At 44.3% G+C, this 22,481-nt stretch overlaps 1 protein-coding gene across 1 annotated transcript in view; it reads right to left on the minus strand.

Annotated features, from left to right (window-relative positions):
- TICRR (TOPBP1 interacting checkpoint and replication regulator) overlaps positions 1–22,481 on the minus strand; it is an 82,739-nt gene that overhangs the window by 29,170 nt on the left and 31,088 nt on the right. Inside the window, exons 7-16 of the mRNA XM_077472115.1 lie at positions 22,073–22,267; positions 15,300–15,451; positions 15,118–15,215; positions 14,925–15,018; positions 14,611–14,690; positions 13,030–13,263; positions 12,851–12,938; positions 9,458–9,539; positions 7,639–7,779; positions 4,767–4,857 (exon numbers count right to left, since the gene is read on the minus strand). Coding sequence (XP_077328241.1) covers positions 4,767–4,857; positions 7,639–7,779; positions 9,458–9,539; positions 12,851–12,938; positions 13,030–13,263; positions 14,611–14,690; positions 14,925–15,018; positions 15,118–15,215; positions 15,300–15,451; positions 22,073–22,267 — 1,255 coding nt within the window. The remainder of the gene's footprint in view (positions 1–4,766; positions 4,858–7,638; positions 7,780–9,457; positions 9,540–12,850; positions 12,939–13,029; positions 13,264–14,610; positions 14,691–14,924; positions 15,019–15,117; positions 15,216–15,299; positions 15,452–22,072; positions 22,268–22,481) is intronic.

The following is a 22,481-nucleotide window of genomic DNA, read 5'->3' on the forward strand; positions in this document are numbered from 1 at the left end:
GGAAGTGGACAGCAGGATGGTAGAAGACGACCACTCCGTTCTTACCCTACAGACTCTCCCAGTGGACAGAGTTTATCTGGAAGAATTACAGGAAGCAGCAAGTCCGGATGAGAAGGGAAGCTGGAAACGGAGGAGGAAAAACTCTCAGAGATGGACTATTTGAGTGCAACAAGAAGCCATGTCTACCCAGGAGTATGTACCCAGCCGTGGTGCAATGGGCAAATGAAGCTGCCCACTTAAAAACGACTCTTATGAACTCTCTTATGAAGTACTATGTAGCACCAGGAGTTACTCAGTTGACCAACAACTTCTGCAGATCATGCACTATCTGCGACAAATGTAACCCAGAACGTACAGAAGAAGCACCTGGCAAAAGCCCTATACCCCTTTTCAGAGGATACAAATTGATCACTCCCTAATGCAAAGGAGTGGCAGATTCGAATACGCCTTAGTGGAGGTGGACATGACTGCCAGGACCACAGCTAAGAAACTGCTGAGTGAGATAGTATGTAGATTTGAGGTCCCAGAGGTGATAGAGTGATCAGGGCCCAGCCTTCACAGCAACCCTTACAAAAGATTTTGGCAGCACTTGGGGTTCAGTTGGCTCTGCACACCCCTTACCACCCTCAACGTAGCGGGAAGGTAGAAAGGATGAATGGGACATTTAAAAAAAAAAAAAAAAAAAAAAAAAACAACAGGATGTTAAAGATGACCCAAAAGACTAACATGAGTCGGCCAGACAGTTTGCCCATTGCCCTGTTCGGTGTCAGACACACTCCCTGGAGGAAACATGCCCTATCCCCTTATGAAATTGTTTGGTTCAGACCCCAGACTTGGATGTTACTTTCTACAACAGTTACAGTTGCAATCTGATGTGTTGACTAATTATGTAACCGCATTAACACGAGAATTAACCCAAATGCATGTTCAGGTGTTTTCTTCCATTCCAGATCCTGAATTAGATACAGGAACACACCAACTACTGCCTGGAGATTGGGGGCTGGTAAAGAAATTTGTGAGAAAACATTCTCTTGAACCCAGATATGATGGTCCATTCCAAGTTTTGCTGACCACAGCCACTTCAGTCGAATTGGCTGGGAAGAACCCCTAAATACACGCCTCCCACTGCAAGAAAGCTCCAACCCCCGAGGACAAGATCCCGCCCCACTTCATGACGACCATGCTGCATATCCTTTTTCTGTTTGGTCTAGGGGGGAAGGCCCAGGAGGTGGCCATCACAAAAAAAGTATAACAATTAAATTTTGGCATAACTTCAGGTACACGATACCACCTTTACCTTTGATTACTGTGACATAGTACCTTGTCCGTTTCACTCTTTCATGGCAATGCCATTGGTACAGTGACATCCCTGATGGTAAGGATATGTGTGTGTTTTATGGACAGTTATTGGGGACAGAATTGTGGTTCCTGGGAGGGACAGTGGGTTGGAACATAGGACCAGATTAGAGGGAATCTGGATTGGTGAATGAGCCCTTGAAAAGGTCATTATGCCCCTCCATATCCTAGCAGAAGATACTCCTGATACATACACTGACCCAGCACACAGAGGAGGAAGCGAGCAGCTCTCTCCAGAAGCTTTGACCCTCATGTGTACATAGATGCTATAGGAGTTCCAAGGGGGTTCCCTGGTGAATTCAAAGCCAGGGATCAGGTAAAAGCTGGTTTTGAATATTTGATCCCCATAATAACTGTCAAAAAGAATGTAGATTGGAGTTGAAGAAGAACTCGGGTATTACAGACCCATGGGATCAATATTTTAGCTGGATGAGTAGGTGGCAAAAAGTGCTCGCCCAGATAGGGGTAACGGTACTAATAATCCTGGTTCTTTTAGCCCTGATTGTATGCTGTATTCTACCTTTCGTAAAGAAGTTAATGAGCAAGGCTGTAGACAACAGCACACCTACATATCTCCACCAAGAAGAAGAGGACCCTCTTATGATGGAGGATGACAAAACCTTCACTCCTCTACAGTCTCTCCCTGTCCAAAATCTCACAATCCTATAGGGTTATAGGGATAGATAGCACCCGATTGCCCTTCTCCAGCTGTATCGAGGGGGGTAGTGAACTAGTTGCTGCCTAACTCTATATACAGCTTAACCACTTGCTTACTGGGCACTTAAACCCCCCTCAGTCCCAGACCAATTTTCAGCTTTCAGCGCTGATGCACTTTGAATGACAATTGCGCGGGCATACAACACTGTACCCAAATGAAATTTTTATCATTTTTTTCCCACAAATAGAGCTTTCTTTTGGTGGTATTTAGTTACAGCTCGGAGTTTTATTTTTTGCTAAACAAACAAAAAAAGATGCAAAAAAAAAAAAATCATGTTTTAATAGTTTGTTATAAAATTTTGCAAACGGGTAATTTTTCTCCTTCATTGAAGTGCGCTGATTAGGCGGCACTGATGGCTGCATTGGTGGGCACTGATGGGCTGCATTGGTGGGCACTGATGGGCTGCATTGGTGGGCACTGATGGGCTGCATTGGTGGGCACTGATGGGCATAGTTAAGGCGGCACTAATAGGCACAGATAAGGCGGCACCGATGGGCACAGATAAGGCGGCACTGATGGGCAAAGATGGGCACAGATAAGATGGCATGGATGGGTGGCACGGATAAGTGGCACGGATGGGTGGCACGGATGGGCACTGATAGGTACCACTGATAGATGGGACTGATGGGCACTGATAGGTACCACTGATAGATGGGACTGATGGGCACTGATAGGTGGCTCTGATAGGTGGCACTGCTGGGCACTGATGGGCGGCACTGGGTCGCAGCACCTTTGAGGCAGATTGTGGGCACTGTGGGTGGCACTGTTGGTGGCACTGTGGGTGGCATTGTGGGTGGCACTGTGGGCACTATGGGCACTGATGGGGGGCACTTACTTTTATTCAGGATGGCACGGCAGTGGGCAGGTGGGCACTGGCAGGGGGCAGGTGGTCAGCTGTATTGCTGGCCGTGATCGGGACTGATGTCCCGATCACGGCCGCCGGTGATCGGCTTTTTTTTTCTCTCCTCGCGCTGTCAGCGCGAGGAGGAATAATAGCCGATTACCGGCTCCGTTCTATCACATGATCAGCTGTCATTGGCTGACAGCTGATCACGTGATAAGGGGTCGGGATCGACCCCTTGCACGGATCGGTGATCAGGCGAGTCTCACGGACTCGCCAATCACAGAGCGCGCCGCGCGCGCCCCTCAGGGGGCGCGCAGGCCGCTCGTATCCGGGACGACGTCAATAGACGTAGTCCCGGAAATGTAGGTCCGCGCTAATGCCGTCATTTGGCAATAGCGCGGATCTGTAGTGGTTAAAAAGAGTTGCTGAGGAGAATGGTTCAGGTAAGTAGGACCTTTAGATGAGGGACAGAAGAAAATAGCCATTTTAGGGGGGACTGAGAAGGAATGTAATGTACGTAATGATAATCAGAAAATGTCTATTTGCTTATGTGTATACATGTTTCTATGCAACTCCTTACTTATTATTTAGTATACAGATTGGCTCTCTGTTTGGCATTAAAGATGGTGGGTATCCCCTGCTTCCCACACATTAGAAGAATGCATATGAGATAAGAGAACCAGCTTCAACCAAACTTCAAGTTTCTCCATTTCTCTTGTATTTTAATCAATGAGATGTACCAATTAGACTGACATAACAATGACGTATCTTTCTGTATAAAATAACACCGCCCAGAAATAAACAAGTTACCGAGCTGAACGTGTCTCAGAGAGTGTTTACTTCTAATGTGCATGCACATTTATACTTTTTAATTAGAAACAGCAGCAGATAACCTTGAACTAGATTGTAGTTCTTAACCATTTCACATAGCTTTGGTAAATCTAAAGTAGATTTTACAATCTGACTTTATAGAGTACGGCTAACTTAAAGTAGAAGTCCATCCTAAAACGAAAATCTACAGACATCAAAGATCTAAAACCAACCTATCTAACCCTGTAAAGAAGAAATCAGTGTACATACCTTTTCTGCAGCCGATCCGACCCCACTCTGAGCTGTCAGCTGTGGCTTCTCTGTGGAGTAGGGTGCAGAAGACACATCCGACAACGGAAGCCCCATAGTAAGTCTATGGGTGACATCACTCCCCATTTATTTCATAGCCGCTGTTAGCAGTGTCTTCTGCAGAGCTTCCACCGCAGGAGATCGGCTTCAGAAAAGGTACGTATACAGATTTCTTTACAGGGCTGGATAGGTTAGTCTTAGAATGTGTATGTCTGTAGATGCAGGGATTTTATTTTTAGGGTGAATTTACACTTTAGGATTCAGTGTCATATAGTGTACGGTTAAGGCCTGGATCACACTAGTGCGATGTCAGTTGCACAGAATCACACGACAATGTAATGTCCTTTCCATTATTTGGTGCCTGTTCACATCAATGCAGCACAGCGTGTTTATGGAAACTGGTACATGTGCTAATTTGGTCTGATTGCAATACGATTTTGGCCCAACAGAACACACCAAAAAAGCATGTCCTGGAGTTTTAAGTCCAGTTTTGTATATAAAATCCATCTGCTTCGGCCAAAATATATATAAAAAAAAAACTGCCATCAAGAAAAATTATCAAAAATGCACTACAAAAGCGCACCGAAAACTGAATCAAGTCACAGCTGCACTAGTGTAAACCTAGCCCAAGAAATGGTGCTATAATATGAATTATTACATCTATAGAATCAAAAGGTGAATCTTCTTGTCAAACTGTAATAATGTAACATAGCTAAATTGTTATCTTACCGGCCTTTAATTTGTCTGTAGAGCAGTCTATTGGCAGTCTGTTTGTGTGCAGGGGTCTCCATCACCTTCTTTGTCAGCAGCTTGTGATGATCTAATAAGAGAAGAAAGGGTTCATCTTTTGTTTGCATGTTTGAAGAGTTAAAGGAGAAATGGCTCATTGACTTTTAAATGCATTTATGTAGAGTTAAAGACACCGGTACACAATTACTGCAATGAAAAGCCATTTCTGAAGCAAGACAGGCTTACAGCTACTGGTAATTTAATACAAGGACATCATGAAACAATTCTTTCTTCTAATCTTGTGAAAGATCATTAAGGCTCCATTCACCGTCTTAAAGGTGGAATCGCGGCAAACAGCGAGACGCCCTCGCGGTCCGTGCTATTTTGAATGGTACCAAATCATGGTAAAAATGTGCAAGCAGAATTATGGGACGCCCCAAAAAAGTCCCCAAAATTCTTTTGGGCATCCTGTGATTCTGCTTGCACATTTTTACTGCGATTCGTCAGGCCACAATCTCAGCAAACTTGCACTGAGATTTGGTGCCATTCAAAACAGCGGGGATCGCAAGGGCGTCCTGCAGCGAATCCACCCGCAAAATGAAACGCCAAGGTGTGAATGGAGCCCAATTCATTAACCTTTCCACTCTGTTTTGTTAAATACATTTTAATAATTTCCTTGCTCCATGGTGCCCAGTCTTACCTTTGCTTGATTGCAATATGCATTTAACCTTTTTCGCTGCAAGAGCGGATTTTCTGGTTTTTGAAAATCATTTTGGGCCTGAAGATTACATAAATGTCCTCCATTAGTAAAATAGCTCTGAGCCACTGTCTCTCCTGATGTTATGTCTCCCGGTGCCCTTGCCTTTTTCCGCCGCCGTTTTCTCCCCAAGCTGTCTTCTCCCAGAGGATCGTCCTCATCTTCTTCCTCGCTAGTTAGCCACTAAAAAACAAAAAAAGGCTGGTCTTGTCTCGTAGCTGTCTTCCTCCATTATGTTCCCCGCTCTCCGGCGCCTCTTCTATAGGCATAGGGTGTGGCTATCCAATGACGTTGCCCGGAAAGTCCGGCCCTTGTGACATGTGACGTTGTAGTGTAGGTGGTGGAAGAGGACAACGCCACGAGAGGACAGCTCGGGGAGAAAATGGCTGGGAAAAAGGTGAGGGCAGCGGGACAGACTGCGGCTCAGAGGTATTTTACTAATAAGGGAATTGTCAAAAACTGGCTTTTTATTTTTTACTTTTAACTGCTTTTTTGGTGAATGTATAGGGGTGCGATGTACCCAATACCCTTTCACATAGCGTGGGGGGCTGGGATCTGGGGGTCCTCTTGTAAAAGATCATAAGCCCCCTGTCCACAGATCCCGACAACCACCGGGCTCTGTCGGGAAGAGGCCCTTGTCCTTATCAACATGAGGGCAAGGTGCTTTGGGGTGGTGCAGAGACCACCCCGCCTCAAAAGCACCTGTACCATCCCCCATGTTGAGGGCCTGGTATGGCTCGGGGATGGGGGGAGAGGAGGGGTTTCCATCCGAATCCATACTAGAACCGGGGGGGGAAACCCTACTTCATTTTGTTCATAAATTTTTTGCCGGCAGATTTTTATATTCAACTTTCAGTGGGGAGCCCTGCTGACAGCTGATGACTCGGTTGCCAAGGACACAGCGGCCAGCTTCCTGGCCCCTCTTCCTTAGAAACCAGCTTTATACAGTGTGTTTTGCAGTGCGTCGAAAGAGGGGGGGGGGGGGGGAAACGTAAACGCGCAAAATGCACGAAAACTGCTTGCAAAAAAGCTGGTTTGAAAAAAGTGCCTAAAAAAAAAAAAAAAATGCATCAAACGCTCAAACGCAGCTGCATAGGTGTGAACATAGAAATACATTACACATCGGAATCTCAGGCAAGTCAAATAGAGCTTTCCTCATTTCTAACCTAGCTGGAAGACATCCATCACCTAACCCTTAGCCTCCCCAGCCTACCTGTCCCTGATCGCTACCCTTTAGTTTGCTGAATTTGAGTTTTTTCATCATGGTGGCACAGCATCACATGTGGGCATTACCTCAGCTTTCTGCTTTCCTGAAAGCAATTGAATGTACCCTGCTGTCTCCTACCACTAATCATAATCTGCCTGCATTGCATAGAGAAGCACAAAGATCTGATCTGAGGTCACTGGGTTTAAAATAATTTGTGTAATGATACAGATAGGTTCCATGTAATAATTTCTTCAGCATGTTGTTGGGTGAGAGGTGGGTGGCAATCAGGGAAAGCAAAACATAAGCAGATTAACTTTACATTTAGACAGAATCTCTACATACAGTTAGAGCCAATGACACTTGAGAGTACTAGAAAAAAAACTTTCCATGCACTGACACATTACTGGTTAAAGTGGTCATGAATGCACAAGATTTTTAACCTTTGTGTATTCTATGTATGAAGGTAAAAAACCTGTGTGCAGCAGGCCCCCTAATACTCATTTGAGCCCAATCTCGATCCAGCGATGTACACGGGAACCTTGGCTCTCTGGGTACTCACACTCCTGCTTGGCTTTTGGTGGGAGCCAATCAGGAGACGGAGAGGGCAAGGCCAAGCCAAGGCTCCATGTGTGACTGGACACACAGACCCATGGCTCGGGAGCATGCCTGCTTGGGTGCCTTAAGAGTAAGCTACTTGCATTGGGAGCACCGGCCTGGGACCCCGAGAAGAGGAAGATCTGGGCTGCTCTGTGCAAAACCACTACACAGAGTAAGTATATAAAGGGTTTGTGATTTTATTGTAAAAAAAAAAAAAAAAAAAAAAAAAAAAAAAAAAAACTTGAGGGTTTTGTAACGCTTTACCAACTGCATTCATATGATGGTTAATGTCCGTTTCACACAATTTATACCTCTAGTGCCATCGTGAGTCTTGCTACGTTTATGCTTCAATCCTTCTACTGCGGATACAGATTGGCTCCTCGGCATCTTAGAGCTTCTTCTTGTGGGTGATCGGTTCTCTTGGACAAATAGATTCCTTCTCGCTTTTGTGGCTTTTAAAAGAAAAACTTAGTCATGTCAGATTCTGTGAGAGAAATACTCCCAATATTTACATTCCTAGGTCCTTATTTTCAGGACACAACAGGGATTGGGCACTCAACCCCAGCATTGCAGCAAGCAAAAGCTGCAGATACGCAGTGTGCTCTCTCCCATCACAGCAAAGCCTGCTTGTGGCGATGTGCCAGAAGAGATTCTGACATTACTGTAGCCCCTTCCATCTCACACACTGGAGGACAATAAAATAGCCACTGAGCCCCTTTCTTTAAGGCTAACTAAAAAGATATCACTTCAGTTGTCCTCATAGAAGGTGGCTCAGCAACCCTTTTGTGGTAGCCTATGTCCTGTAAATAAATCAGGACCTAGTAATGTAAACATTGGGAGTATTTTGGTTAGGCTTCATGGGTTGCAGAAACTCCCGACCAGTATGATATTTACATTAAACAATATTTTTTGATAAAATCCTTTTCTTGGAGTGCATGGGAGGGACACAGGTCTCACTGCTCTGTGCTTATGATTAGGCTCTTGCTATTGCTGATGAAAAAACAGAGGAATGCTGGTAGTAAGAATGGCATACAGGTTTTTATTTTCCCCGTAGGCTGCAGTATACGTTTTAACGCTTCCTTTGTCCGCCAAAGGACTCCAAGAAAAGGATTTTATGGTGAGTACACAAATCTTATTACAGCTATTAAAGATTTGATTTAGTCAGAAGAGATGCAAGAGTCACATTATTAAATGTGATAATCACACTCGTTAAAGTAGTACATGCATTTAATTGCCTAGTGGCACAGATTGAATACTTTTTCAAACTGCTCGACACAAGGGAGTCATATATTATGACTTGCCAGTGTGGAGCGTTCTACAATTGGCAAGACGAAGCAAAAGCTCAGACAAAGGATTGGAGACCATACCAATAACTCAAGTAGTGGAAAACGTATTACTCCAGTCACTAGACATATTGGCCTTCACCATAAATAGCATACAGAGATGGTGTCCTTTGTCCTTGAAGTCATTTCACCAGATCCCAGGGGAGGGAATTGGGACAAGCATATACTTCAACGCAAGACCCTATGGATCGAATGTTTAAAAGGGGTTTTCACGTTAATGCATTCCAAAACCTTTTGAGCTGCAGCAACCCCCCTTCTTGCCTGAGTCGATCGTTCCAGCGACGGGGATGAGCACAGCAGCTACAGCCACCGTCTCAGGTCCTCATGGGATAGATTGATAGTAGCAGGAGCCATTGGCAGGGGACACAGATGGGGACAATACTGGTATGTAAAGAGGGTGACAGACAGGGATGCAGATGCTGGTATGTGAAAAGGGGGGGCAAATACAGGGACAGAGATGCCAGTATGCAAGTGCCACGTCAGTCTGCGCATAACAGACGCATATGAAAACTGAGTTCCATGTGCATGAAAATTGAGGCAAACTGACGTCTCTCTAAGTGAAATCTACACAGTTTGACCATCAGTTTTCATGCACATGTGGTGTGAACGAGCTTTAAAGCTTTAATTTTTAGACAGGCCTCTATATCCTGCCAGAGACCAACCCACTGATTTAAATCACTCTTGTGCTTCTGGTGACATTTTAGGAATCCAGTTACTGAAAGTTAGTTATCCCCACTGTAAGGACCTACACTCTCTCAAAGAGAAAAGTTTGCATAGTACATCATACCTTCAGCTTCTTTATGTGGCTGTGCTGGTAGTGGCAACTTTAGCTTCTCCACCATTATAACAGGATTGAGATTAGTGGTCTCCTAAAACGAAGCAAAGTGTCAGGTTTAAATCAGGCCACAATATGGAAGGATGGATCACAGACTGATGATCACAATGGCACGGCAGAAAAGAACATTGTTTTGAGATATATATATTTATTACTGAATGGAGATTTTGGTGACAAAAACGAAACTGCCTCCCCAGTGCCTGCATCACACAGAAGGAGCCGTGTATACGCTTTACCACTGACGCCTCAGTGTGAAATCAGCCTAAGTGTTTTAATAAATCCTGTGCCTTTTAAAAAATATGGGAGCTTCATACCGCATTTCTCAGTGTGCGACTGCCTGACCCGCCTCTCTCTTCTCGCGTCTCTCCTGACGTCAGTGGGGAAATGCCAGCCATGCCCGCCTCTCTTCTGATCTGAAAGCTACAGTCAGCGGGCAGGGCTGAGAATTCCCCACTTGGAACGCTGGTGGCTGGAGCTGCTGCCGATAAGAACGGAGCTCAGAGGAGGAGAGTGGAGCCGCGGTATATCCAGCCAGGTGTGATGGATGAGGCAGAGCCAGGTGAGGGGGCCACGGGGAGGAAACCAAGGGGGGTGGACGTGGTAAGGGAGGTGCCAGACTGTCCTATACAAGCTGACCAATAACCTGCCCCCTCTAACCTGTCACCATATAATACTGTTTAATTAACATAGCGCTCCCAGTGTCACCACAAACCAATTCCCATCCATCATCCACACATACCTCTGCTTCCCCCCCCCCCCCCCCCTACACTGTAAGCAGCCATCGCGAGAACCAGCGCACCAGGATCATGCTGGTTAGAGAAGCCTGTCACCGGGAACCAGAACGATGGGATCGTGCTGGAAACACAATATCGGTGGCACCTACTGCAGTCCTGATAAACAGAGAAAAAAAAAATAAAATTATATAATCTGTGATCAAAAAATCTGTGTATTCAAAGTAATTCCAGTGCTGAGTGTGCTCTGCTGTGTTCAAATCATTTTCCAGAAATCACATACATACACATTTACATATATACACACACACACACACCTGTGATCGGTTAAAATAAATCTTTTGTGGAATTCCAGTGCTGAGTGTGCTCTGCTGTGTTAAAATCATTCCCGATTTCTGGAAAATGATTTGAACACAGCAGAGCACACTCAGCACTGGAATTACTTTGAATACACAGATTTTTTGATCACAGATTATATATATATATATATATATATATATATATATATATATATATATATATATATATATATATATATATATATATATATATATATATATATATATATATATATATATATATATATATTTTATTTTATTTTTTTCCAGGACTACAGGACTAGATTTGTTCACTACTTGACGCTTTTGTACATCACCACAAAGCACTGCACACCATTTTTTGTTTTATTGCCCTATCTGCATGCTTACTGTGTAGAGGTGGGGGGAGGGCAGAGGACTGACTGTGTGGATGCTGGTCGAGAAGGATGGGAATTGGTCTGTGGTGACACTGGGCAGGGGAGCGCTATGGTAACGAAACAGTATTATATGGTGACAGGTTAATGGTGAGGGGGTGGGGTATTGGTCAGCTTGGATAGGACAGTCTGGCACCTGCCTTACCACTCTGGCCATCTGCTGCATCACGTCTGCAGTCTCTGGCCATCTGCTGCATCACGTCTGCAGTCTCGGACCATCTCCTGTAGTCGTTTGGGGGCAGTCTGGAGCTCCTCTTTAAGTTGTCTGCTGCGTTTACACTTTGCTACATGGAGTGAGTGTTTTTTTTAAAGAACAGAGAACATTTAAAAAATAATGTAGTTCTTCTGACTGCTTGAATTTTTTGGATGAAAACCGTGCGCACTAATCGCGATGCATGGAGGAATTGAATCGTGGACCGGATAATCGTAATCAAATCATGAGGCCAGTGAAGATGCACACCCTTACTGCACATTGCAGGCATGCGGAGCTTAGAGAGGGGAGGAGTCTACTGGAATGTCCCACATCCTATGACCTCATTGGAGGCGCAACAGAACAGGAGTCCCCTGGCTGCGATTCTAATGATGCTGCACCAGTGGGCAGTACAGACGGTAGTCTTGACTTCTGGGCCCACCCAATACAGCAAGCAGGGAAGTAATTGAGCCACCACTTGCTGTAAGAACTACAGGAGGGCAGAGACAAGACTGGTGGCCCCCCGCTTGCACTCCCCGCCTCTGACAACGCCCATTGGGAGGGGAGAAACATGTCAAACGGGGATTGACAGTTACGTACTTCCGGTGTTTGCAACACACACTGAGCAGAAAGCAGATGTTTGTTGCATGCCTGTATTATAATCAGCAAATGTGAGAGCAATTGCTTTTGAACACCTATTTTAATAAAGTTAAAACTATATCATGCCATGGAGATCTTTTTAATTTTATATGACACACTGCAAGTACATTTGATCACTTTACTGAATGAACCAGATGAGGACATTACAACTGAGGAGTGTTTCTGACTGACTCTAGGAGTGAATTTGCATCTTGTGAGACATCTGCATGAGCATTTAAATTCTGCACATTGGACTTTTGATTAATAGAGAAGCAAAGGATTTTTTTTTCCACATTTATACCTACCTCGGTGGGTGCAGCATCGGTCTGATGCTGCGTCTGTCCCCTGGCGACTACACCAAAAACCGAGCAATTGAACATTGCGATCACCCAGTTTTCACAGCTCCATGGAGCAGAGAGCTGTAGACTGTCAGTCACGCTGAGCCGGGTGTCAGTCTAGGCACCTGGTGGATACAGACTTTGTGGTCAGAATGACACGGTGCCTGGACTGACATTGGCGACGTCAGCAGAGAGTGGACTTCAGTCTGCTCTCTGCTGAAAATGGGTCAGAGGAGTGCAAAATGAATTGCACTCCTATGAGCCATAGGAGAAGTACAGCCAAACAAGCTTTGGCTATACTCATTTAAGCTTGATTATATTAGCACCTTTTTTTAAGCACTAGTCACTTTAAAATAGAATATATAATTGGTTTAGATTTATTGTATTTTACAAATTTTGAGCACAGTGTAAATAATGGCAAGAGCAGCACTTGACCTTTCACTACTAAGCTTATTTGACCCCATACCACAGCAGCAGCTCTAACAGGGGTATTTGTTATGATCATTATTCACTTAATTAGCACTATATCATAGTGCGGGGGCATTATTTCAATTTTAACATGGAAAATAAATCTACTACCCCACGAGTCTGTATTTATATCCTGATCCATGTAAAGATCTAGACAACCCTCTTACATGAAGCTGCTATACTTTGTAGATCTCGGCTCAATATTACAGCTGTGATAGCAGTCCCTACCTTATTCTTTTGCTTCTTTGGGATCTCAATTTGCCTCAGAGTTTGGGACGACTCCGCTATACTCCTGTGCCGTGCCAAAGTACTTGTCCTTTGAAGAAAAAAAGAAAAACACGAGAGCTACAAGCAAAATAAAAATGAGAAAAGAAAATATATAGATACGACCTAAAACAGGATCAAACCTTCTTTTCTTAGCTGATCTGGTTCGAAGCTCTTCAAGCTGATCTTCTTCATTAGCTACCTGAGGCACACTTGGAACCCTGGAAATGGATGGCTGAGAATACATGGGCGTTTTCCCTTCACGTGTGAAAGAGTCCTCTCCATCCGAAGGAAGAATTAATGCCAGCTCCTCAGGGATCTGTGTCCCAAGACTGAAATATATATCTGACAGGATTTTGGGTATGCTTTCTATATACCTGTAAAAAGTAGAAAATATTGAAGCCAATTATATCAGTTGAAGTGATGTTTACATGTCACAATCACCACCCAGGCATACAGAATAAATATAAGCTGAACTTCAGAAATGCGACTGTATGCATAATACATACTGTATGTATGAACTACTTTATTTTCCAAAGAATCTGTAGATCTTTCTAGCCACATTAGTCACTAATCAACCACTCCCATATAACAGAAAATGCGGCATCTCCCTTTTGGCTGTGCTAGGAGTTAGAAATACAGTGGCGTCACTTCATCACCTATTGCCTGCTGATTGGATAATGAAGGAGCAGTAGCACACTAATGAAGTTAACACTGATCATTCCTCCTGCCAGCACATGATTGGCTCCTAGTGCTGTCCCTCCCTCTTTCAGTTTTAGGGGCTCATTTATACCGGTGTCTTGTCAATTAGGGTCCTCCATCAGATGCTGTCCTCTGCGTACTGCGCATGCGCAGTACACAGGAGCACAGATTCCGAAAATTGCCGAGGACGAACGGCGCCTGCGCCGTGAGTCCAGGTTCTATCCCCACTATCCAAGTGGACATAGAGTTAGAATAAAAAAGAGCCGAGCGCAGCGAGGCCGAGCCCGAAGCATGGCGAGCGAAGCTCGCCCGCGAGGGGCCCTCTAAAATTCTAAACCCTATGTCCGCTTGGATGGTGGGGCTACCTCCTCCACTCACGGCGCAGGCGCCGTTCAGCTTCGGAGATTTTCCGAAGCTTCGCCTGCTCCGTACTGCGCATGCGCAGTACGGAACGGACACATATCGATGGCCGGACTCTATTAGGCAGAACACCGGCAAGCATATATCAAAATCTGCTCTCTGTTATGCTCGGCTTAAAGCGGAGCTCCACCCAAAGTGGAAGCTCTGCCACATTTGGCACCTTTCATTGTGTGGAGTTCCAAGAAGTTTCCAGTCTCTCCTCCCCCCCCCCCCCGGGAGACACACAGGGCCCAGAAGACAGTGGGGGCCACTCAGTGGGACTTGCACATTTGCAGTAGGAAACAGGTTGCAAAGCCCCAAGGCTTACTGCCAGCACATGCACCCAGAGCCTATGGAAGGACCAGCTTGGGGTGCCAACATTCCGGGATCCCTGGACAGGCAAGTGCCCTTATATTAAAAGTCAGCAGCTACATTATTTGTAGCTATTGACTTCATTTTTTCTTCCCCCCCAAGGCTGGAACTCCTCTAAGGTTGCACACAGTGTGGCTTGCATTTTGCAGCCTATTCATTAAAACACAAACAGCTATATGCCCCAATAGTATTGGTTGCATAACCATGTATAAACATGTCCATGTTTCAAAAATAAAAGTTAAAATACATACTCTGCAAGGACAGTTGCCAGAAATTTTGTCAAAAAGGAGGGATCTTCTGTCAGAGAAATAATCCGCAGCATGTCAGTTACCTGTAAGAAGAGAAAAAACTAGTGATATATGCATACTAAAGTACATTTTAGTATGAGCTTAAAGTGATCGTTAAAGCCTTTGTAACCTCAACACTTCCTTGAGCTGCATTCAGTTATTTTTTTTCCATAATGCAGAGAAAGCATTAAGGTTAAAAAAAAAAAAAAAAACGTTAGAACCATTTTATGAAATGCAGGTTATGTACAAACAGGATGATAATAAACAAAGACACTTGCCTCTTCAACGAGTTGCTCCAGTTCATCCTCATTAGCCTGTATTGAAGGACATTGAACACACATTTCCATTCTGAGCAGAGCTTGAATCTGACATCTAAATCCAAAAAAAAAAAAAAAAAAATGTATATAATATCACAAGTTGAGAATGGTAAATCTTTTTTTTTTTTTAAAACAAGACACAAGATGCACATACTCTCTGAGCTTGGCTCCTTTGTCCAGATTCTGTCCATAAAGCTGACGGATCATTTTGCTGGACTTTAAGAGAAGCCTGATTTTATTGACACAGTCAGCCTGTGATACAGAAAAAAAATGTTGTTCTAAATTTGTTATAATGTTCAAATGTAGAGTACAAAGTAAGCATATTATGAATATTACCTCTACTTGTTTGCTGCTCACTGTCTTTAAATAAGATTTAATGGCAGTGAAGGCATTCCTTGCACACGACAGCAACAAAGCCTCTTCTCCAGACACTGCTTTATCATAATCTTCTTTTAAATAGAAAATCAATTCATCTTCTGATTTAAAACCTGCAAAATAAGTTACAGTTTACCAATTCAGTAATTATATAGAAAGCCAAATATCATTTAACGACCTCATAGTAAACCTCTCTTGTAAAGCCAGATAAATTAGCAGATGGATTAGGTGCCTAGTTTATGTATAATCAGCATTTATTATTAGGTATTTAAAGAAAAAGTTTGTCAACATATAAAGTAAGTATATAGATAAGAGTACAGAAATAGTGATCAGATATACAATAAGCGGTCTAATGAGACACACATGTATGCCTGCCCAAAGTTTATGCTAATCTTGACTTTTGAGGAAGTAACGGTTGGCCCAAACTCTACATCAACCTTTGAAAGGTACTCTGAGGCGGGTTCATTGTGTGTTCAATGAACAGGTGTGGAAAGAGCTGCAGTGGATTAGGGTTGGTTTGCAAATATGAAGACTCACATATCAGGACATTAAAGACAAAATATATCTGCCTGCACAACATTTCAGCTGCTGCTTTATTACTTATGAAAAAAAAAAAAAAAAAAGAAGAAGTGTTGCTATAATTTACATTGAACCCATTGGTTCAAAAATCAGGAATTTTGAACATTATGAACTATAAAAAAAAAAAAAAAAAAAAAAACAGTAAATGTGTCTAGGAGCAGGAGAGGTAGGCTTACATAATAGGATTTTTATAACAAATCCCTTTCTTGGAATACATCACAGGACACATAGCTATAGTATTAACTATATGGGTATATAGGCACCTTCAGGTGATGGACACTGGCAGACCCAATACCGGAAGTTCACTCCTTATAAAAGCTCTCCTCCGACCAGGAGTACCTCAGTTTTTGTAGCAAAGCAATATACCTAAACCCCAGAAAGAGGGGAGGGACCTCTGTGTCCCATGATTTACTCCAAGAAAAGGATTTTACAGGTAAGCTGTTATAAAAATCCTATTTTCTTTATCGTACATCACGGGACAGAGCCTTAGTAATAACTATATGGGATGTCCCATAGCAACGCTATTTGAGGGGAGGGAGACACATAGGGCACCCCCAGACTTGAGGCCCTATACTACTGCTGGCAACACACTGCACCCAAAGGTGATATCCTCATGCCTTCTTCTGATAAAACCCAGTTGAATGTATTGGTTCTGAAGACCAAGTTGCGGCCTTACAGATCTGAGCCTTGGAGGCCTGGTGATGCACTGCCCAAGAAGCACTAACTGCTCTGGTCGAGTGCGCTTTGACTTGAAAAGGTGGAATCATACCTTTTAAACCACAAGCCTGAATTATAAACTTGCCAAATCCACTTAGCGACAGTGGATTTCGACGCTGCCTGACCTTTCCTAGGACCTTCAGGCAGCACAAATAAGACATCAGTTTTCCGGATCTGAGCAGTCATCTTTAAATAGACTTTGACCGCTCGCACCACAGCAAGACAATGTAGTGACTTCTCTTTCCTAGAACATGGTTTTCGAAAAAATGATGGCAGGACAATATCTTGGTCCAGGTGAAAACCTGAGACCACTTTTGGCAAAAAACTTGGACGAGGACGCAACATGACTCTTTTCTCATGAATAATCAAATATGGCCCTTTACAAGAACGAACCAATTCCGAAACCCTCCTTGCTGAGGATATAGCAACCAAGAACATTAACTTACTTGTAAGAAGGACTAAGGGAGCATGCTGTATTGGTTCAAATGGCTGTTTTTATAACAAAACTAAGTTCAAGTCCCAAAGGTTCAAAGGAGGTCTGACTGGCAGATAAAGCCGCATCACCCCTTGCATAAAAACCCGGACCAAAGAATGCAAAGCAAGCACCCTTTGATATAAGACTGATAAAGCTGAGACTTGGCCCTTAATAGTACTCAAGGCCAACTTCCTCTCTACCCCTAATTGTAGAAACGCAAGAATTCTGCCTGTGATATACTTCCGAGATTGCCAACCTTTGGATTCACACCAGGAAACATAAGCATTCCAGACTCTATATACTATAATATATAGTTCTGGAAGATGGCTTCCTTGCATTAATCAAGGTAGAGATAACTTACCCGGATAGCCCACGTTTCTTCAGAATGTGGGTTTCAATAGCCAAGTCATTAAATTTACAGTTTGTAAGGTAGGATGGAATATCGGCCCCTGTGAGAGTAGGTCTGGCCATAGTGGAAGGGACCATGGATCCTCCACCGCCATCTTTACGATTTCTGGATACCAGGACCTTCTGGGCCATGCTGGGGCTAACAGAATTACTGGGTTTCTTTCCAGCTTGATCCTGCAAAGAAGTTGTGGCAGCAACTGAATAGGGAGGGGTGAATGCCTAAATCAGTGAGAACTGATCCCACAGGGTCACCAACGCATCTGTTCCACATGTGAGCGGATCCCTTGTCCTGAACACAAAGTTGACCAACTTCATGTTGAACCTGGACACCAGAAGATCTACGTCTCTGGAGTCCCCCATTTCTGGCAAACAGCCCAGAAAATGTCGGGGTGAAGAGACCATTCCCCCAAGAGCAACTGCTGGTGGCTTAAGAAGTGTAAACACCCAGGGTGCTATAGCTATCCCAAAGGGCAAAGCTATGAAATTAAAATTATGCTGTTCTACCTCGAACCACAGAAACCTTTGGCGAATGGGAAATAGAGGAACATGCAGATATACATCCCTGATGTCGATAGATGGCAGAAGTTCTCCTTGTAGGATAGAAACCACTGACCTGATCGACTCCATGTGAAAAGAGCGGATCTTCAGATTCTTTAGATCTAGAATGGGCCTGACATCTCCATTCAGTTTTGTTACCGTAAAGAGGTTTGAATAAAACCCCAAACCTTACTCTTCTGTGGGCATTTGAACGATCACCCCCTGAGCCAGTATTCGGTCTAGTCCCCAAAACAGAGATTGCATTTTCCCTGGATCTTTGGGAACGTTTGAAACTCCCGAAATTCTAGTTTGTACCCTAGAGTGATTGTGGAGATGACCCACCTGTCCTGAATTTCCTCTTGCCAGACTTCTGAGAACTGCAAAAGTCTTCCCCCCATCCTTGCGAGCAGGAGCACTCCTTCATAATGAGGCTTTAGAATTCTGTTTTGCAGGTTTCTGGGCCCAGGACTTCTTTTGTGCCTGGGCCTGAGGCTTTTCTCTAGACTCTGACGGCGGAGGCCGTCGCCACTGCCTAGAGGCGGATGCCGCTGGAGAAAGAGTCCGCTTAAATGAAGGACGTTTACTCCTTCGCTTAACTGGCAAAAGAGAACTTTTCTCAATCTTTTGGATGTATTTGTCCAAGTCATCCCGATATAGCCGATCTCCATGAAAAGGAAAACCAGTCAGGAGCCTTTTGCATGGTGCTTAGGCTGACCAATTTTTTAACCACAGGATCCTACGCATGTGTACCAACACAAGCGTGAGGCGGGACGCCTGGTGAATAGAATCTTCAATGGAGTCTATGGCAAAACATAATGCTCTTAGTAGTTCAGCCAAATCCCGGGCTTGCTGTACAGGAACCTCCTTAAGGGCCTGTCTGAACTGGTCCTTTAGGGCTTGATAGATGCCTATTGCAGGGACTGCAGGCTGAGTAACCGCACGTGCCAAAGAAAAAGAGGATTTTAACAGAAATTCAAATCTTTTGTCTGTTGGATCCTTAAGCATTTGTGCATTGTCTACTGGACAAGTTAGACACTTATTCACACTGGATATAGCAGCGTCAACTGCTGGTACATTCCATCTTTTGGTGAATTTCTCCTCCATGGGATAGAACAACTGAATCTCTTTGGAGGGGAAAAAAATAAAATAAAAATGAGGGATGCACAGAATGGGTTTTTTGGTGCCGAAACCAATACCGACATATTCCTTGATCCCAAAAACCGATACAGCATCGATACCGAAATTGACTGTTTTTAAAAAATATTTTTATACAGGAGATGGTCAGAGACTGGGAACATGCTACAGGAGACGGTCAGAGACTGGGAACATGCTACAGGAGATGGTCAAAGACTGGGGACATGCTACAGGAGATGGTCAAAGACTGGGGACATGCTACAGGAGATGGTCAAAGACTGGGGACATGCTACAGGAGATGGTCAAAGACTGGGGACATGCTACAGGAGATGGTCAAAGACTGGGGACATGCTACAGGAGATGGTCAGAGACTGGGGACATGCTACAGGAGATGGTCAGAGACTGGGGACATGCTACAGGAGATCAATGCAGCCTCACTGTGCCCAGCAGCCTACCAGTGCCCGTCATGTAGCCTGCCGTGCCTCACCAGTGCATATAAACATACACAAAAACACACATAAAAAACACACAGATGCATACCAACAGTCTTTTTAAAAATTGGCAGCTACAGCTCTGTACCTTCAATCTCCATGCTGGGTACTGCATTGTAGGGGGAGACAGAGCACAGCACACACTGCTAGACATCTCTCCCTTGCTTTCACTTTCACAGTAAACAGCGTGACCAAGCTCCTGCACAGCCAATTTACACATCGGCTGAGGAGCCATATGCAGCCACCACTGGGGAGAGGGGGACTTTACAGCGAGACTCCACGGGCCGCCTGCATCATGGGTGAGGAGGAGAGTAAAAGACGGGCGCTCCAGAATGACACCCCTGTGATGGGCGGCACCAGGGGCGGGACCAAGCCCAGCAGGCCCTGCCCCCTTTTCGTCACCAGTATCAGCGAAAATGCTTTTTCGGCTTTTTGCCGAAAGGGCCATTTTCAGCAGATATGTTTTGGCGGCCTAAATTTCGGTGCATCACTAAAAAAATGCTTATCCGAGTGATCCCATTCAGCATAAAATTAGCTGTTCTAGTAATGCATGCAAATGCTATAAAGGTTTTAAGGAACCCAAAGAAGAAACTGAACTTTCAGCTGACTCAGTTAGGGGCAGCTTGAAAGTATAATGAACCATCTCCATAAGAGATTGGACCAGCAATTTCTCAGATTGCGAGGTTGAAAAGGGTTCATCCACCGTTGTTTCCTCTACAGAGAAGCAATCGGTCTGTCTTTCTTCCTGATAGCCTGAGGGCAACCCCTCATCCTCTACCCACTGTTCCCTGGACAGTACGACATTTTAAATTATGCATAGGCGACGCTTTAAAAGCCTTTACATGTTACCTGTTTAGAGTTACACAGAAGGTCTGGTGCTAGAATTATTGTTCTCACACTGACATTTGCAGCAATACCTCATGTGTGGTGCAAACACGGTTTACATATGCGTGTGGACTAAAGTCACCTTTGCACGTGAGCACTTTTTTTCTTCACCCTTTTATTTTACAGTTTTGTTTTTTGTGGATCACTTTTATTGCTGTCACAAGGAATGTAAACGATCCTTGCGATGGCAATGGTCAGCGACAGGTACTCTTTATGGAAAGATCTGGTGTCTATTATAACCCAGATCTCTCCTATGGTCTATAATGCAGCCGGACAGACACAGAACGGTCTGATCAGTTGCTTCACTGGCTGGTAAGTGGGCAGTAAACAAAGAAGTGAAACCGGAAGTGACAAAATCCTCATCGCTTCCATGAACAGACATTACACAGTGGGAAGGACATCAGTTCCTCCCACTGTGTTTGGCGGAGCTGATGTTGCCGCGCGCATCTTTACCAAACTACACGATCACACAGGAGAGCACGGTAAATGTGGCGGCAGCAGGAGGGAGTGGGACCCTCTTCCGCAACCTGGAAAAGGTAATCCAGCGGCTGCTTAGCTCCTCAGATTGCTTTTACATAAAAGAATCACTGGGGCTAAAAAATTATACCGGGATCATGGTTTTAGCCTTAACCATGTTCCCGACAAACACTTCCATATCAGGCCATGTATATATATGTATGGCGGTAGGTAAGTGGTTAAGCATCATCCCCTCTACATCTGTTCCAATTCAAGTGCAACTCCCTCCCCCAAGTTTTGCCATTGACTGCTGAACGACAAGAGCGGGGGATTGCTCTGCTTACCCTCGCTGAGCAGGGGATGACAGGTCTGTGTCCGCTCACTGAGCTGAGACAGACCTGTCAGTGCCCCGCTCTCCGCTTTGGAAAGATCGGATGAAACGGACAGCGTCCGTTTAAATCTGAACAATGGATGAAAAATAGGGTCTCCATCCGTCTGGATTTCATGAACAGTATCAGGACGGATAGCGACAGGCATCAGTGGACAGGTCACCGCTGCTTCATAGGAGTGAATGGAGGCCAACAGGCGGACGTGATCGGAAAGCCCGTGTGAAAGGGGCCTTATAAGTCGGGGCCCTGTGTGCAGTTTGGGTCTAAAATCAAAAGGGGCTCCAGAAGAATTCATTTGAAAACCAAAAACACAGATATTTGCAAAGTAAGCACTATTACTTTAGAAATGATTTAGTCAAGGGCAAAATAATTGGGTTCAGATGGGTAGACAAAGAATACTTATCAAACCATCAGTCAACACTCTTGTATTGGCAAGGCCAGTTTCTTCAGCGAGATGCAAGAAGCAGAGAACACAAAGTTTGTATAGGGAAACCAATATAAGATGTGCCAGTAATAAAACCTTTCCAACAGAGCAATGCAGGTGCATGGTTCCAGGAGATGCTTGTAGCAAAGGAATGCTGCCTTAATGAAACACGCCACAAAATTTGGTATGGACCCTTAGTGCTTTTTAAACATACAGAAATATTAAAGATAAATTCTAACCTGCTGGTTTCTTAGCCTGAGATTCTGACTTTTCTGAAGATCTTCTCTTTGCCTGTGAACTCTTTTCAGCAGGAGCAACAGGTGCACCCTCTGGTTGTGATTTCTGAGCCTTTGAATTTAACCTGGCTGTATTTAACATCTGCAGAGCACGAGGCATGGTCTTCATCTTCTGCCTCACAGGAGTACGAGGAAGACCTAAAGATACACAGACAGAAAAGCTTAATAGCTAGTATTTTAACTGTAACACTAAAGAAAAAGAAAGGACCCTCAAGGTAAAGCCTAGTGTACAGTAAAAATTCACAACAAAATAGAAAAGGGGAAAAGGGGATTGGGGCGGGTCCTGTCGGCAACAATCATGTATGTATGTATAATTCAAGAATAAAAAACCCGATATAGCTGAAACCGCCTC

The sequence above is a fragment of the Lithobates pipiens genome, unplaced genomic scaffold (assembly GCF_037356315.1).
Source record: "Lithobates pipiens isolate NorthernLeopardFrog02 unplaced genomic scaffold, aLitPip1_a1.2 Scaffold_8, whole genome shotgun sequence".
NCBI classification, from domain to species: domain Eukaryota; kingdom Metazoa; phylum Chordata; class Amphibia; order Anura; family Ranidae; genus Lithobates; species Lithobates pipiens.